The 18,978-nt window shown below is 42.1% G+C and overlaps 1 protein-coding gene across 10 annotated transcripts in view; it reads left to right on the top strand.

Annotated features, from left to right (window-relative positions):
* Nucleotides 1-18,111, top strand: part of GHR (growth hormone receptor) — a 392,450-nt gene extending 374,339 nt beyond the window's left edge. For all 10 annotated transcript variants that reach the window (XM_040421303.1, XM_040421302.1, XM_040421296.1 and 7 more), the window contains 7 exons: nt 971-1,094; nt 4,034-4,191; nt 6,217-6,395; nt 11,309-11,456; nt 12,312-12,402; nt 14,211-14,280; nt 15,830-18,111. In XM_040421303.1, coding sequence (XP_040277237.1) covers nt 971-1,094; nt 4,034-4,191; nt 6,217-6,395; nt 11,309-11,456; nt 12,312-12,402; nt 14,211-14,280; nt 15,830-16,777 — 1,718 coding nt within the window. In that variant the 3' untranslated portion in view covers nt 16,778-18,111. The remainder of the gene's footprint in view (nt 1-970; nt 1,095-4,033; nt 4,192-6,216; nt 6,396-11,308; nt 11,457-12,311; nt 12,403-14,210; nt 14,281-15,829) is intronic.
* Nucleotides 18,112-18,978: the final 867 nt, after the last annotated feature.

Genomic DNA, 18,978 nt, shown 5'->3' with positions numbered 1-18,978 from the left:
TTTTCTGTGATTTTTTTTAAATAAATGTAGCCAGGGACATCCGCATATTTATTTATCATATCGTGCAGGATGTTTTTACCTTTGTTTTTTCTCTTTTCTGTGATTTTTATTTATTATGTTATCCCTAACTACTGTGCCTAGAGAAAGAAAATATATTTTAATGTATAACTTGTGTAGATGAAACGTGTTAGATCACTGCCTGAAAGACGTATTAAGGAAAATAATAAAGTGTTTATTAAATTATGATTATAAAAACGGTTATATCATATACCAGCTGCCGTACCCGTGAGTTCAAAGGCCAATGTGGGCACAATGGCCAGAATACCCTAAATTGTAACTGATTAAAGAGGTTCTGCCAAGTTCTAAATTTATCCCCTAGCCACAAGATAAGGAATAACCATCTGATCAGTAGGCTCTCAGTGGTTGGACAAGAATGGAGTCCCATTCTCTAAAATGAATGGCCCAGCAGGTCGCACATGACATCTTCTGCTTCATTTTCGATAGGACTGCCAGAGATAGCCAAGTTAAGCACTCAGCTGTCTATGGCAATCCCATTCAGATGAATGGAGAGGCAGCAGTCAAGGGTGACCTGCTGTTCAATTCTTGCCGGGGAACAGGTCAGGACTCTATTGTCGTGATCATTGGAGGTCCCAGGACTCGGAGTCCCACCAATGAGATGGTTATGCTCTATCCTGTGGATATGGGGATAACTTTAGAAATTGACTCAACCCCTTTAATGGTAGAATGTTGACCCAGTGATCTGTTGGATTACCAGTAGGTTAAAGAATCTTTTACTCTGTTGAACCATGCCATTGATTTTGCCTTGCTGTGGATCAATTGTGGTTTCTTTGGAATGTCTATGGGTTGGGATTGCAGCTTGTCATGATCACCACACTGTTGTGTGGAAATCAAATTAAATATTTATTCTAGTTTTCTAGATTTTTATATACTTTGGTTTCTTATTTTATAGATCCGGGCGGATGGCCCAGTATCACACTATGCCGCTCACCACAGCAGGAAACATTCACATGTCATTGGACTTATGGAAATTTTCAGAACTTATCTGGCTCACTAAAACTGCAGTATATTAAACCGTATGCTTCCTTTTAAACTTTTTGTTGTTTTTAGTAGTTTTTAGATGTTTTAATATTGTGCGTTTTTAAAGAGCATCTGTCAGCATGATCAATCATTTTAAACCATGCTGCCTGGTAGGGTTAATCATGCTGATTAAAACAATACCTTTTGTTATGTCTGTAGGTAGAACCGTTGCTGAGATATCTGCGTTTTTAGTAATATGGAAAAAGGCTGGTTCAAGCACCAAAGGGCTGGCTGGAGCCCTTGGAATACTATTCTTTTAACACCCCTCTGAGCTGGGCAGTTGACTGAAAGGGCTAGACAAGGGAGAGGGGGGTGTGCCTATAGCAGACGGGTGTTACAAAAGTGGTGCTCCAAGGGCTCCGACCAGTCCCTTGTACTCAAACCAGCTCATTTTATATAACTAAAAATGCTGATATCTCAGCAGTAGTTCTATCTACAGACATAACAAAGGTATATTTTTAATAAGCATGATCAAGCCTACCAGACAGAATGCCTAGTTTAATAGGGTTGGTCATGCTGACAGATTCCCGTTAAGTGTAAGTTCCCCTTCAATTAGCATGAACCATTAATATATGGGGGAATTTTATACATAGTAATTTCTTAAAGCAACCCTCGAGTTCAAGAAAAAAATCATATTAGCACTTACCTGGTGACATTTTTTTCATCTTTTTTGGCTGCAGAATCCATCATTTCTCGTGCTCCTCTTCTGCCATCCAAGATGGCCACAGCACTTCTTAGACTAAACAATGCATGCTGTGAATTTGGTAGCCCTTGTATTGAACAGCACTGCTCATGTGAACAGTGCTGGCCAATCCAAGAACAGAGCTTGACAAGCAGAAGAGGGCAAAATTTATCCGGTCTTTGAAATCTCCTGTTCTGCAGGACAATGCGCCGATTTATGAAAAGACGCTGGAGTCATTATATATTAGGTGCATCGTCCATCAGGCTGTGTGCAAGAATAAAATCTATGGCCCCTCCTACTCCACACCCTCTCCACACCCCCTTTTCAGAAAGTGGCAAGGATGACATAGAGATGCCACTTTTGACAAAATTTGTTGCAGTTGGTGCTTAAAAAGTCAGAAACAGTGACGCTTCCTTACCGACAATCTGCTTATACATCGTCCCCTGTAAAGGGACCTTAAGGGTTCTGGCCGTTCCCCAGTTAATGTGATTTTATTTTCTTGAATCTGAAGGTCGCTTTAATGTAGTTATGTCACTGGAATCAAGCAGAAAAGACTACAGACTGCTGTGTATGGAAACCAACATTCTGCCTAAAGCTCTTGTAGGCTGTGGATTTTATTTTTTATTATTTTTAGCAATTATATATATTCTGGAAGATAAAGGTATATTCCACAGAAAATAATGTCAATCTTTCAAGTAAAAGGGAAAAAAATATACAGTACAGACCAAAAGTTTGGACACACCTTCTCATTCAAAGAGTTTTCTTTATTTTCATGACTATGAAGGCATCAAAACTATGAATTAACACATGTGGAATTATATACATAACAAACAAGTGTGAAACAACTGAAAATATGTCATATTCTAGGTTCTTCAAAGGAGCCACCTTTTGCTTTGATTATTGCTTTGCACACTCTTGGCATTCTCTTGATGAGCTTCAAGAGGTAGTCCCCTGAAATGATCTTCCAACAGTCTTGAAGGAGTTCCCAGAGATGCTTAGCACTTGTTGGCCCTTTTGCCTTCACTCTGCGGTCCAGCTCACCCCAAACCATCTCGATTGGGTTCAGGTCCGGTGACTGTTGAGGCCAGGTCATCTGGCGCAGCACCCCATCACTCTCCTTCATGGTCAAATAGCCCTTACTTTCAAAGTTTTCCCAATTTTTCGGCTGACTGACTGACCTTCATTTCTTAAAGTAATGATGGCCACTCGTTTTTCTTTACTTAGCTGCTTTTTTCTTGCCATAATACAAATTCTAATAGTCTATTCAGTAGGACTATCAGCTGTGTTTCCACCTGACTTCTCCTCAACGCAACTGATGGTCCCAACCCCATTTATAGAAATCCCACTTATTAAACCTGACAGGGCACACCTGTGAAGTGAAAACCATTTCAGGGGACTACCTCTTGAAGCTCATCAAGAGAATGCCAAGAGTGTGCAAAGCAGTAATCAAAGCAAAAGGTGGCTACTTTGAAGAACCTAGATAATGACATATTTTCAGTTGTTTCACACTTGTTTGTTATGTATATAATTCCACATGTGTTAACTCATAGTTTTGATGCCTTCAGTGTGAATCTACAATTTTCATAGTCATGAAAATAAAGAAAAGTCTTTGAATGAGAAGGTGTGTCCAAACCTTTGGTCTGTACTGTACATAATAAGCAGCAAAACATGACCTGTCCAGTAAGATGGTAAATCTGTCATTGAAATCATCTCTTTTTACTTGTTAGTAATGCAGAACGTTTTTATCTGTGATGGACATGCACAGTAGTTGATAAACTACAACCACTTTATTTTCTGACATATTTGTGCCATTCACACAACCGTATGTTTTATCCGTATGCGACCCGCATTTTTTTCAGATTGGATGCAGACCCCTTCATTTCAGTGGGCCCGCAAATAATGCGGACAGATAGAAAATGTATTATTCTTGTCCATTGTGCGGACAAGAAAAGGCATTATTACAATGGGCCCACAAAAAAAATGATGCAAGATGGACGTCACACTGATGCAAAACACGGATCTGCAAAATACACGTGGTCTTATGAATGCACCCTTAGATGTATTACGAGCTCCATAGTGTCTGTTAGGCTAATCTCGGGCAGAATATGGCTAGAGTTTAGCTTCAGTATTGCCTTGCGCAGTATTACCTGCGTACCATAGGTGCATATGCTGGATAAAGAAGTGACTTGTATTTTACTAAATGTACCATTGGCAATGCACATATAATTTTTTTTTTTGTTTACTTGCGTTTAGTGGCATATATTGGACCGACTGTCCAGACAATGTGTCTGCTGGAAAAAATAGCTGCTACTTCAGTAAAGAGCACACCTCTGTTTGGGTGAGATACCTAGTCCGTCTTGTTAGTGAAAATGTCACCTTTGACGAATATTCCTTTACAGTTGATGATATTGGTAAGTATTACTGTATAACTAATGCTACTTTCTCATAAACGTTTTGTTTCAATTCCTCAATATGATCAAGATCTCTGCTTACTGTCAGTAAGTGGAACCATTTTTGTGTAAATACAGAGACTTAAACCTGTCCTGACCATGTCCTTATAATGGGGCTAAGCTCAATTCGAGAATTCCTGAAAGGAGTTGTCTAGTCTTTTTTCTTTAATTTGTAACCCCATTGAGGAACCATAAATGTGAAAAATGTGATAAGTATTTCAAAGAACATGAATAACTAAAACAAAATGTGAAATAAATGACAATTAAAGAACACCACTATCAGCCCAGAGCACAGCATCTAGCACTGCCTCTGATGACCATAAATTATATATCCCCTACATGAAAATGACCATAACACAAGGGTGCATATCCTGCAACCCGGTGGCCACATGTGGCCCATAATGTCATTTTGTGGCCCCCGACCATCCCGGCAAAAGAATGCTTGTCTGTAGTTGGCTGTTAAAATGTAGTTTCACCGTCAGAAAGAACAGGGGTCACAGACTGCTCAAGCACAGGATAGTATTGTCACAGGTAATAGGGAGGGGAAAACACCAGGTAAGACACAAAAGGAAACTGACCAAAGTCTAGGCCTCAAAGCTAAAGGAGAGGAATGGTGACCTCCTAGGATTCCCTAGACCTCTCCCTGACTCCTGCCAATATGAGTAGACCCTGAAGGTGGGAATACTCATACACCGGGAACGGAGTGGTGGCAGGGAATGAGACTACTGGTTCTTTCCCAGATGAAGGAACCAGCATCTCCCTGAGGCCTAGAGAACAACAAACACAAGAGAACAACAAAATGCAAAACAAAATGCACTTAGCTTAAAGAAGGATGGAGGAGCAGGAGATCCAAAGGAACAACACACCAGCTCAACCAACTCCAGCAGGAAATATCAACCGCATGGTAAGCAGTGTAAATCAGAACTAAATAGATGTAAAATGTAATGACCACCAGTGATGGCCAGTTCGCCCGCGAACATATGCGAGCTGCCATCTTAAATCACAAGTCCGGTGAGGCACAGGACTTACCTGTGCCTCACCGGACTTGTGATTTAAGATGGCAGCTCGCATGTGTTCGCGGGCGAACACTGCGAACTGGTCATCACTGATGACCACAACCTACACCTGACAAGAGGTGTGGTCATTACCACACATCAACACTGCAAGGAGAAAACAGAGAGACTGTCAGATACCCTCACGTGCCGCTAGTCTCTCAGATCTGCTCACCTCTGTCATGGGAGGGACTGTGACAGTACCCCCACTCTACGGGTGACCTACGGACACCCAGGGCCGATTTTAACAGGATCAGCCCTGTGAAAGGCCTTCACAAGGCGACTGGCATTAACGTCAGTCACAGGCTCCTGCTCCGTACAGTATTGGAACGAAGCTTTATGCGAATTGACTTTGGATGATTCATCCGAAGTCGATTCGCTTATCCCTAATTAAGAACGATCTAGTTCGAAACGTATAGACTGATCCCGTAGTACTGTAGTACTCATGGAATGTGAATTTTTTGTTTTTTTTAACAGACTTTATTATATGATAATGTTTTAACAGAGACACCATGTACTGGACTTCACGTTTTCCATTACATATTTCCTAACTCCAGGTGTCTGTGCACCTGCAGTGTCCTGAGGGGATTCTTTTTGTATGCTTTTTACACATAAAAATAAAGCCCTATGTATTACCAAAAAGGCACAAAATGTATTTGAGTATCCAAACACAAAAAATATTGCTTTAAAACCCCCATGCACAAAAAAAAAAATCGGAAATTTTGTCACTTTTTATGCCCTCTATGTTATACAAATCCAAATTCTGACAGGTAACAGTTATTGTTTTTGCAACCATTTTTTTTTTCTTTTTTTTGGGGGGGGGGGGGTTTAATAGTGATGAGTATAGCTGAGAACTATAAGGATAAGAAATGAATGCAGTTTCAGGGATCTGTTGAGCGGTATACTTATGCAGGCTTTCATTGTGTTTTGTCAGTGAGACCAGATCCACCCATTGCTCTGAACTGGACGGTTCTCAATGTCAGTGCCACCCGTTTACGCATGGACATTGAGTTAACGTGGGATCATCCGGCATCAGCTGATGTTAAAAGCGGATGGATATCATTGGAATATGAAATACAACTAAAAGGGGTCAATGATACGCAGTGGAAGGCGGTAAGAACTGGTTCATGACTCTTGTTTTCAGTAGTATGAATACCTATGAGTAACACCTCATGCACACGACTGTACACTGACTTCAGTGAGTATCCATGCTGCATTCACTACTTTTGTAAAAAGTGTGGGGGAAGGATGTACGTACAAGATTACTTGCACCAGTATTCTAGCGAAAGTAACATCGGAAATCTACACCAGCTGCGAGCTGGAATAGACTTCACAGTCTGGCGCACAGACCTGCCAAAATATGCGCCTCCTAATAATTGTGGCGCATCTCATGCCAAAACTAAGTAGATCAAGACTAGAGATGAGCGAAGTATTGAAAAATTCGATTCGGCTGCTTGACCGAATTTCACCAAAAAATTAGCTTTTTGACCAATTACTTCGTCACAAAGCGCATTTCTTTGTAAGTAGTGGGTGCAATGACAGGTAATTGTACCCTCAGATGCCGCGTTCATACATGATCGCAGCATCTCATATACATAACACGGTGTAAAATTTAAAAAGTGCTTTGTGGTTCTAAATCGATTTAACCTGAAATAGTGTAAAAAAACTAAAAAATCATACTTATCTACCTGGTCCATTTGCTCGCAATGCATCGGCCACTGCCATCTGGCTTGAAGATCTGGCGCAAAATCTTGCGCGGCCTGAGATTACATCATTATGCCGGCCAGGGTGGTGACGTTATACTTCAACGTGCATGGGATTTCAGCCGAGATCTTCAAGCAAGATGGTGACGGCCGGCCCTTCGCAGGCAAATAGATCAGGTAAGTATGATTTTTTTTTTATACACTATTTCAGGTTAAATCGTGGTTAAACCACGAAGCACGAGGAAATTTGGCTTCAAGACTAATTAAATTTATCCTGAAATTCAGATTGGCTCAACACTAATCAAGATTTTCCTATAGGGTAAATTTACTGTATATTCGAAAACAATCTCAAACCTTTCTGCTGCTTCATAGACCTTATAGTACATAAAACCCTTATCTGAGTTGGAGATGGAGCTTTTTCTTCTTCTGGTTATCTCATTTTTTTATCCTTCCGGTTTCTTGGTTGTTGTAATGGCAGCCTGTGCTCACCGCTGTCCCCTTCATCCAGGCAGGCACCATGTGACTCACCACACTTCATTTTCTGTCCCAGCTATCTGGACCCACTTACCCTCCGCTGCCCACCAGCTGTCGGCATTCCACGTGTCTTCTGCAGTCCACAACCTGTGCTTCTCTGTGAAGGCCTCTTCTGGCTCATTAAGGGCCATCACGCACCCTAGTTTTCTTCAGCCAATGAATGGTGACCTTATGGTATTTAAAGCATCTTTCCCTATGAGAGACTGACTGAGCTTTAGATTTCCTAACTTGCTAGTTACCAGTGACGATGTGCTGTTTGTCTGCTCATTTATGGACCTCTGCCTCTTTATCAAATCTGACCCTCCGCTGTGTGTCCTGACTGTAACCTGTTAACCGTATTGTCCCTTTGCTGCCTGCCCAAACCTTGGATTAATTTCACGGATTCACACAAACTCTGCCCGCCCTGACCTTGTCCTGTTTCCTTTTTGCCCTAACCTCTGTATTCAGCACCAGCATTTCTGATCCCTGTGGGTCAGCTCCCAATCACATTGGGACTATTCCAAGATGGACTGGCTTCCTTGCATCAAAGCCCTGTAGGGCCGTCATTGACGGAAGATATGTGTCACCGAGGTTCCTGGCCTCGGTGAGGTAAGAGCCGTTAATTTTACCTGTCAAATTGTTAAATTGATTATTTAGTGTGGCTGTAAAGCTGTCACGGCTGAGGATGGGGGAAATCCTCAGCCGTGTGCAGCCATGTGATGTTATGGCCTACTCGGCCAGGAGAACAGGATAGGGAGCAGGTCACCTCCTAACAGCGTCCCTACCCTGACCCTAACTCCTAACTGCATGGGCCGACCTTAAAGGTAGGAGGACCCATGCGCAGGAACCTCGGATCCCTAACTCACCCTCCTTCCGGTCCCTGCGCTAGGAGTCAGGGTAAGACGACCCACTCCTCCTAGGCATGGAGGAGCAGCAGTCTCAACGGCCAAGCTGTTGGGAAAAAGGGGAAACATAAACAGACTAACGGAAATGGCAGGTGAACTCAGTAGCTCAACCAACCTGCCACAGCCTTGCTGACTGGATCCCTGACACAGAGAATCCAGAACCATTAGCTGCACAAACCAACATAGGAAAATCCCAACAGACCATCACCCAGACATGACACATACAGGTAAGCATAAACTTAATAAGACATAAAACCTGAACTTAAACCTATGACCACAGTGGTGGCTCTCACAGAGGAATGGAAAGCACAGGAGGCTGCCTCAGCTAGCAAGACTGAAGCAACCTACTGAGTCCTGCTAGAGAGAGGGTATATATAGCCAAAGTGGCCACACCCAAAGGTTGGACACACCCAGTGACATCACACACTGGGAAGGAAGTTAACCCTTCCAATGCCACAGAAGGGAAACACACATACATAAAGGGAAAGTGCACACAATAACATACAACACAGTGCACACAACAAACACACCTAGCAAAAAGGTTGCTAGGTGTGACCGCATGCCAAGGCAGCAAGCTGCCTAGCAACGCTCAGGCTGCTCTGCTGCTAAACCCCAACACTGGTTGCCCGCGGCAACCACAAGTGAGGCCACAGACAAGCGGCCCTCACCCGTGGTTGAAGACCCATGCAAAAACCGCCGGCACCTGCATGCGGTAAGAAGTCACGGTCATGGGCCTGGCCGTGACAAAAGCCGATTCGGGCCGGCTCTTACTGGGAGCAGCCAAAGTCCAGGGTGGGTGGCTGTTCCCCACTTTCCAGGCCGGGTTTTGGGTTTGGGATAAAAACCCAGCCAACAGGCTAAGCTGTGTGGTTTATCCTCCATCTGATACTGGAGCTTTGTCAGTCTGGGTGTTGGAGCCTGAGAGTTTGGCCAGGGACTAAGGCCTGCTATATTGTTTGGGAAAAAGCACGTGGACTTCTGCTTCACACAAGGACTTATGTGCTGCAGCCTGGTGTAAACAAACACCAGACTCAAGGTGACTGTTTTTCCTTTAAACTGCCTTTTTGTTGTCACTTTACTTATGTGTGAATAAAACACTGCACTGTTTAAGTTAAAGACGTTGTCATTGCCTCTGTACAGCGTCTGCATACCTGTCTACCAGAGCAAATCCACACAGCCCAGATCCCTGTAGAGGAGTTAAACTTCCACTGATCCGCTACTTGCGGGCTGTGCGGGCATGAGTTCAGTCACTTCGGTGCGCAATCCCGTCCTGCGGCGCATGATGATCCCGCGAGACCAGTGACCTCCCGCGGCGGGTCTCGCGGGATCACGCGCTGCAGGACAGGATTGCGCACCGAAGTGACTGAACTCATGCCCGCCCAGCCAGCAAGTAGCAGATCAGCGGCACAAGTACAAGGGGGGTGGGGGAATGATCTGTGGTGGGTTTCCCAGGTCCAATCAATATTAAAGGGCCCTGGAATAGCCAAATAAAAGAAATGCTACGAGGCCAGCATAACATTCGGGGTACTGGACAAAACATCCACAGGAGAAATGCTAGCAAAGGCTTCCAGTATCCGTAGTTTCAGGTGCTGCACATCTCGTATCATCTGAAGGCAATTGTCTATGCTGTGAAGATACGAGATGTGCAGCACCTGAAACTACGGATACTGGAAGCCTGTGCTAGCATTTCTCCTGCGGTGTTGCCTTCAGTGTGTGAAGAGTGGGAGAAGAGGGTTGCATTGACAATCCAACACAATGGGCAGCACATTGAACACATTTTATAAGTGGTCAGAAACTTGTAAATAACTCATGAAAGAATAAAGTTACGTTAAAACCAAGCACACCATTGTTTTTCTTGTGAAATTCCCAATAAGTTTGATGTGTCAAATGATCCTCTTCCTATTGAAAAAACAAAAGTTGGATTCAAAATGTCCGACTTCAAAATGGCCGCCATGGTCACCACCCATCTTGAAAAGTTTCCCCCCTCACATATACTAATGTGCCACAAACAGGAAGTTAATATCACCAACCATTCCCGTTTTATTAAGGTGTATCCATATAAATAGCCCACCCTGTAGTTTTCTATTGGCTAACACGGTACCAGATTCCCCCCCCCCCCCCCTCCCCAGTAAGGCAAAACTGTGCACATTTCAGAGTGTCCTTTTTATTGTGGGCAGTCTAAGGCACACCTGTGCAATATTCATGCTGTCTAATCAGCACCTTGATATGCCACACCTGTGAGGTTGGAAGGATTATCTCGGCAAAGGACAAGTGCTCACTAACACAGATTTAGACAGATTTGTGAACAATGGGTCTTTTTTGTTTGTAGAAAATGTTTCAGATCTTTGAGTTCAGCGCATGCAAAATAGGAGCAAAACCGGAAGTGTTGCGTTTATATTTTTGTTCAGTGTATAACCCATTGATTTGGTGGCGCTGCAGTGCTACCGCCAGGTTTCTCCAGAGATTAAAGCTGATTGATGGGGTTACTAGCAAGAGGTCACATTTTTTATCTGTTTAGTGTCAAGGGAACCTTTAAACAGCTTTTCCTAGGAGTAGGATCTAGCTATATGTTGCCACAAGTCGATCATGTTTCTTCTTTGTACTCTCCCAACTATCACTTTTGTCAGATGGTGCCCAGGACTAAAATGCTTATTTTAGATGAATCCTTGAATGTTTATAAAGACAAGATTTCCATCTTCTTCGGACACAGATGTTCTGGAATGACTTCCTAACTAGGTGGTTCTACCAGAAGCTTTTTTCAGGATGAGCGAGGGATACAGGGGATAGTTGGTGAAACACATAAATGCTGTTTTCTTGTTGAAAGTTTATTTATCTTTCCATTATTATGATATGTGCAAGTAAGATCAGTTTGATTCTCTGATGTTTATTACTTTCTGTGTTTTAGTATGATGTTGTGACCACCACATATTCACCCATCTACAGCCTGGAAATAGGAAAGGAGTATTTGATCAGGATTCGATGCCGGCAAAAAGGGAATGAAAACTTTGGAGAATTCAGCGATGTTTTATTCATTACGACTATAGCAGCTATAGGTATGGGTGTAGCAATTCTTATCTTGACACTTAAAGAGGTATTCCAGTAATTTTAAGTTATCCCCTATCCAAATGATAGGGCATAACTTTTAGATAGGTGGGGGTCCTACCTCTGGGATTCCCACCAATCATGAGTATGGGTGGATCCTATTAGACTGTCGGAGATAGCCAAGTACAGTGCTCAGCTGTTTACGGCAGGTCCAATAGAGATGAAAGGCGCGGCAGTGCACATGCTTGGTCTAGTGGTCTGTTCATTTCGGGAGGGCCTGTGTGGTATGCTGTCCTCTTTCTCAGGATTGTTAGGGGTCTCAGCATGAGGACCTCCATCAATCTAATAGTAATACCCTATCCTGTGGATAGGGTATAACTTTATATTGCCAGGATATCCCTTTAACAACTTTACTAAGCAGTGGCAAGAAACTTTTAGGCTTCCTATACACGCGGCTGAGCATTGTGCTCAGATATTCTACAGTGCTCTTAGGTCCTGGAAGCAGTAAATATTTTATTAAAAAATATAAAAAGTAATAATAATGCAATTGTGTAATTACATTTTTCAAATGGATTATAAATGTATGCGCTTCTTTTTGCCCTAAGAGCCATCCATAGACCGATTCACTTTTGGTGGTGGTGGTGCGCCAGTGTGCCACCAAAACAGTAACATTTTCAAAAACGTGCATTATTTTACGTTTTACCACTTACTGACATTCTGGTTCATTCATATAGAAGCACTTATATTAGTGTATTATGGTAACAGGGAAGTACACAGAGGTGAGAGGGTCCCTTATTACAACAGTCAGTTTCAAAGCAACTGATATACAGTGTACAACAAATGGACTGGTTGTGTTTCTCTTACAGATCCAGAGTTTCCATGGCCCCTTTTTCTTATCATTGGAATATTTGCCTTCCTGCTGGTTCTGGCTTTTATTTTGTTCTGCAAAAAGAAAAGGTGAGTTTTACATGTAGATTTACTCACTGACACATACAGGGGTGGATTCGGAACTTGAAGTGGCCCTGGAAAAGCCAAAAAATGGTCCCATTGTGGTAAGTGGGTCCAAATTGACAGAAGGCAAGACAAGTAGATGGGGGCCAATACAATTTGGCAGGGTCAGCAAAGCAATACCATAGTCCAGCACAGAATACCATCCCACAGAACCAAATATCACAATGCAGCACAAAAACCTCCCCAGAAGCATGTCTCTCTGTGGTGGCCATTAATAGCTGCCAAGTTCTGTTTTCCTCCTCCAAGATATGGAGCACAGGACTTAGGAGGTGTGATGTGGGCTGCAGCACCAAGCCAGCCCTATCTTTAGCATGCTGTCTGAACTTCCTCTTATATTGATATAGTGCCCCCAGTAGTATGTACCTGTCCGGCAACAGTAATGAGGGCTCAGGTGGCCATGTGGGGCATTGGCCCACCAGGAAAATTGTAGGGTCTATGGCTCGTCCGCCCCTGGACACACAGAATGGTATTAATCAGCAAGAGGAGACCATATAAACCTTATAGACCACATTAAGGAAAACATATATCTTTTATAACAATATTAGTAATGTATTGGACATAATATCAAGTATGCAGTCAAATCTTATTATCACATAGTAGTCACACCCATGGGGACCCAGGGACCCCTCTACAGCATAAGAAGCCACCAGCATTATCTCATGGGTGATGGGGCAGTCAGGCCCAGGAGCTTTACTGTAAATTCAGTGGCAATGAATAGAAAGGAAGCTTTATCATGACCCTACATTAAATTGTGCATTCATTTCATAGATAACAATTACTTTAAAAAGGTAGGTATTTATATCACTAGCCATACCATTAGAATAATAATTTGCAGTTTTAAGGGGACTATTGCCCTGTAGCTTTTTCAGCAGAATACTAAAGGCAGCTGACTGTGGCAGTGGTGAGGTCTCTAGAATACTCTCATAAATATAAAAGCTACCTTATCCTTTAATCCAACATTGTTAATGCCATGATTAATGTAAAAATGAAAATTAAACATCATATAGGACTGATCTGCTAGATTTGCTAGATTAATTTCAAGCTAGCACCTCAAGGGTGTGTCTTTTCTCAGGGGTGGTCCTTTCTCCTTCAGCTCTCTCCCTATCACAGGTCAGGGGTGTGTCCTTTCTACGCCAGCTTTTCCTGTAACTGTCACAGCTTCTAACAGTAGATACGGCTGGTGGTGGGTGAAGGATGGAACTGAGCATGTGCGACCACCTCAGCCTTGTTACAGAGGTGGACTGAGACATAAGGAAAAGAACAAACAGCAGGTGGCGCTATGCAATTAGATTTTATGGAATAACTCAGTGGCTATACTAAATTTTTTATTACATGCAACTACAAGAGTATTCAGGTGCAGGTGCTGATTTGAAAAATCTAGAATATTTTTCAGTGGACAACTCCTTTAATGAGACCTCATGCGTGCTGGATTATCAAATATTTAGGATTATTGGAAAGTCGTAGTAGTATATAAAATCTGTAACATGTTGGTAATACAAAATGTTCTTCATATTTTTTCTGGTCTTGTGAAAGGCAAGATGCTTGTGTAGTTTTGTGCTGGATTGTCAGAATTTCTAGATGATTGGCTGTTAAACTAATGGAATTTCACAGTAGATGTCTATTATACAATATGTTTATGTTGATGTACAAAAGCTCCAGGGTGAATTGACCATACGATATGATTTATAGAGATGATTTCTTGTGTAATAAGTACGTATGTAAACGCTGATTTATTTTTTTTCTTTACGATGAAGGCTGAAAATGCTGATTCTTCCTCCAGTTCCTGTCCCAAAGATTAAAGGGATTGACCCTGTTCTACTACAGGTAAGTCTGACTGGTACTATTCACTTTTTGACAAATATTGGTAAGATTATTAGTTTGTATTTTTTATTACATTTTTAATTATCTATTAGTGAATCTTCATTTCTCAAGAGAAATGAATTGTGAAGTGTCAACTCCTTTATGAGATCATATTTTCACCCTAATATAAATGATGAGAATATTAGACACAATGAAGTTCTGTTACTATATAAAAGCATGAGGTTGCCGGCACGCTAATGTGCTTCTGCACCACTCATCTCTCTATAATCAGAATGTGATATTAATTGCAGACATTTCGAATAAAATTCACATCAGATGCATTTTTCATATAAAAATAAAAAGTATCTGATGGGTGGCAGTCCGACCCCCACTGATCAGCTGTTTGAGAAGGCACCGGCATTCGCAGTAGCACCATGGCCTTTGCTCTGCTTACCAAGCACAGCACCTTACATTGTATAGCGGCTGTGCTTGGTATTGCAGCCCAGCACCATTCACTTCAATGGGGCTGAGCTGCGCCTAGGTCATGTAACCGATGAACGTGACATCACATGGCCTAGGCAAAGCTGGAGAAGGCCGCGGCACTACTGCAAGCGCCAGTGCCTTCTCAAACAGCTGAAAGGCGGGGGTCCCAGGTGTCAGACCGACTTCGATCAGATACTATAGATCATCAGTAAAAAGCTCTTGGAAAACCCCTTTAAGTTCAACTGGATGTTTGTAAAGCTTCATTCACATTTGCATTTGAGCAGTTGCCCTCATATTTAATTATTTAGTGAAGCTTGAGAATAAATGGACTGCATCATTACAACAACCCCTGTCCACGTCATACTAGGGTACATATGGACATCATAAAATAGGAGTTTTTTTGGGGAAAAAAAAACTCCAGCTCTCACTATGTGTATGTGGCCATTTATTTGTGTGGCCTACATACAATTCTACGTCTCCCCCCATTGCGTGGAAAGTGTGTGGCCATCTTTAGCATCCCCTGGTGATACCCAATTTATGGCTTGTAAAATGCTACATGTGCTTTGTAAATTTGGTGTACAAGCTGGACAACACCCCAAACTGAACACTGTAGTCTAATACATGTAGGAAAAAGCAGCCATGTCCTTCAGAAATATGGTACCAGCTATAGCCATAATCAAAGTCACAGCTATTTAAAAAAAAAATCTGATTCTAGAAATGGGCCTCGTATCTTAGTGTCATGGTAATATCCTGATGCCCAAGCTTATATTGTGAAACAAGTTGAAAAAAATATCAGAAGATCTAGGCACCTTTAGAGGGCAGAAAGTGGTTGTGCTTCTTATGCTCTCCACCTAAATATATTTAATACAACAGTAACAGGCAGAGAAAGACATGTACTAAAGAGTTATTTGACATCACACCAAATTATAGCTAGGATGTGCTTAGCTGTAATACATAATGCACTGTAAATTGCACCCTTCAGCCATTATAGTTTTAATTAGCAGTAATTGGAAATAAGTATTAGCTGTAATCTTCAAATTTGTTGACACGTCTCATGAGGATTCATAATTTGCTTCTGCCTTTTGAACAGAAAGGAAAGTTGGATGAAGTCAGCTCAATACTTGCCAGTCATGACAGCTACAAACAACAGCTCTGCTGCGATGATCCTTGGGTTGAATTTATTGAGCTTGACCTTGATGACCAGGAAGAGAAGAACGAGGGCACTGATACTGACCGCCTATTGTCAGAAGAATACCCCAAGACCCATGGTTGCCTGGGTGTTAAGGATGATGACTCTGGCCGGGCCAGCTGTTGTGAGCCAGATATTCCTGAAACAGATCTCTGCAACAGTGATATGAGCGATGAAACCTCGAATGCTGTACAGTCTCAGAATACAAAAGATAACCAAGCAGATCTCCTGTGCCTTAGTGAAAAATCAAATAGTGGAAATGTGCCTACAAATTCCCAAATGCCAAATACAGAAAAGATCAGCACAAAACCAGAAGATGGTAAGGTTTGCCCATTACTTGGTAAGGAGACGAGCAGCACTGCCACAAGCCAACTGAGCAGCGTCAGTTCGAAGCCAAGCATGGATTTTTACGCCCTTGTAAGTGATATCACACCAGCTGGAAGACTTCTTCTTTCACCAGGGCAAAGAATGAAGATGGAAAACGAAGAATGCAATGAACCGACCATTCAACGTCCAACTAATCTCAACATGGACAGTTCTTATGTATGTGATATCGCAGTGACGGCATTCTGTGCTGTGAATTTCCCAATAGAGGCCGCACAAAGTGTTCAGCAAAATCCTAATCTGGATAGCTACTTCACCCCAGAAAGCCTTACAGCTGCCACCATGAGCTCTCGTGCCACAGAAAAAGCTTCAAGTTATGAGACACCTGTGGCTGACTATACCTCTGTTCACATAATAAACTCACCACAAAATCTTGTGCTAAACACTACTGCTCCACCAGGCAAGGAATTCCTACAACCATGTGGCTACATGTCCACAGATCAAGTGAACAATGTGATGCCATAATCCATTTTTATTTTGGAAGTTCAGAGCATGGGCTTGTATGGTTCAACCAAAAAAACATTGGCTACAAGCTTTTAATTGTGTTTATCTTGTAAAGCTTAAGCTAATATATTCAGTGTAAAGATGCCAAAATGTTTATCAAATTATTTCCTTTACGTAATGAATTGTAGCCTAGGGTAGTCTGTTCATAGCTACTGCTCAACGGTCACCTTGGGACAACATCCACATTGTATCCATCAATCCAACCTATACGCTGTTTAGTGTTGAATGTCTGCCTGGTTGTAGTCATAATATCACATGCTACTTTCACATTGAAGGAGTGGTTCAACTTAAGAGCACACCTACTAATCTTTAGAAGGCCCCTTGGTGGATTGATTTCGCCGCCTAGGACCTGGTATAGTCATCCATACTGTGAATATACCTGGAAAAAGGCCAAAAAGTATCCTCTGAAAGGTATTTCTACCAAATATGAAGAAGGCGAGAAGTTGGTGTATAAAACTTCAGTTGTGCATAAAGGAACAAGCCTTAATAGTCACTTCTAACCAAAGTTTAGATGTTTTTAGACAGAGGGTGAATTAATGCTTGTGAATTGTTTCCTCAAGCACAGGAGCCCAGAATGTATTCATCTTTGGTCCTACTCAATAATCATATTGTAGTGTAGATCTGCAACGCAGCTTCCAGCTGAAATATGCTTATTGTGTTATATTGCATACAATGTGAATGGGTTATTAATAAGAATACATGGGGGCAGACCAGGGTTAATTTTGAAACACAGAACATTTGGTTTGAGCTAATACTTTATAATAGCAAGATTTAACGCATGAATTATATAACGCTGCATGCGCTATAAACCTGGCCGTTCTGCCAACATTGCCGCTATTTGTTTGTATAATGTTACTCAGTGAATGCAGATCCCAAATGTTTTTTACATAGTATATTTTTTAATCCAAAAGCCTGAACGTGAAATCACTGCGTGGTGTGTATATATACCAACTCTACAGATTATATACAGTATTTTCCTAGAATATATAAAGATTTAATAAGCAAACACTCAATATGCCTCTAATCTAGCCTATAACGGTTTTATGGCCCATTTTATTTTCTTCTGGGTAGCTTTTTTAGCCTGCTAGATGTTGGTTAACTCTAGCTGTCATGAAGATCATCTAAAAGATGTAGTAGTTCAGGATCAGCCAGAAACCTGAGAACTGTCCATTAATGGCGTTAGATTGAGAACACTGCGGGAGTTGTACATAGACACACAAGGGCAGATTTACTAATCCTACAGATGTCTAGACCTGCACAAGATTTATCACAGGGGCTCAGGCTGGATGATGAATGTGGTGGCAGGGATACACACTTTTGTCTAGCTCCATACCAACTATTGGTTGGCTTACTCTGAGACAGAATTTTACACCAGAATTGTGGGACAATTTTGGCACAAGATTTTGCATCTTAGAACATGCCTCTTTCATATGAAGCCTCGCCCTCTCTGCTAAGCCCCGTCCACTTTACCAGCAAGTTGGAAAAAGTAGTTGTACAAACCCTACTTGCGCCAAATTGTTCCACATTTTAGACTTATTCTAGATGAAGACACATTAGTAAATCTGGACCATAGTGTATAAAAAAAGTCCACCTTTCCAACTATTTAATTATTTCTGCAATTCTTGCAAAGCTCCTCCTGCTGTATAATACGCCACACGCAGTTCAAAGACCATTCAAGGTGGCAGGTTCCCACCTTAGAGAACAAGCAGAGGACAGGCTGGGGCAGACTGGAAGCTTAAAGTGGCCCTTGTTGTAGGCGGTTTCAAATTGACAGAAGACAGGGCAACACAAGTAGGCAAAGACAGCACAAATAGACAGGGAAAATAGAAGTAGGTGGAGCCAGCAATACCCTAGTGCAGCACAAAATGCCACCCCCGCAGAACCAAATATCACAGTATAGCACAAAATACTGCGGCCCCATTGCAGTATTCAAGTGTATCACTGCCCTAAGGACAGCTATACAGTTCAATTCAGGAGGGCACCTGCTGCCTGTAAGTACCTGATGCCTCTAGCATTAATTACTACTGAGAGCATCAGATGGTTAGATATCCAACTGGTGGCCATAAGGAGAACTTGGGCGGCCTGGGAAATTTCCCTGTAGGGTCTATGGCCAGTCTGCCCCTGAGGACAGGTAAAGTAACAATAACAGTTTTCAATAATTA

The sequence above is a fragment of the Bufo bufo genome, chromosome 2 (genome assembly GCF_905171765.1).
Source record: "Bufo bufo chromosome 2, aBufBuf1.1, whole genome shotgun sequence".
In the NCBI taxonomy this organism is placed as follows: Eukaryota; Metazoa; Chordata; class Amphibia; order Anura; family Bufonidae; genus Bufo; species Bufo bufo.
Note: the sequence above shows the minus strand (reverse complement) of the source record. Positions and strands in the feature narration are given on the sequence as shown.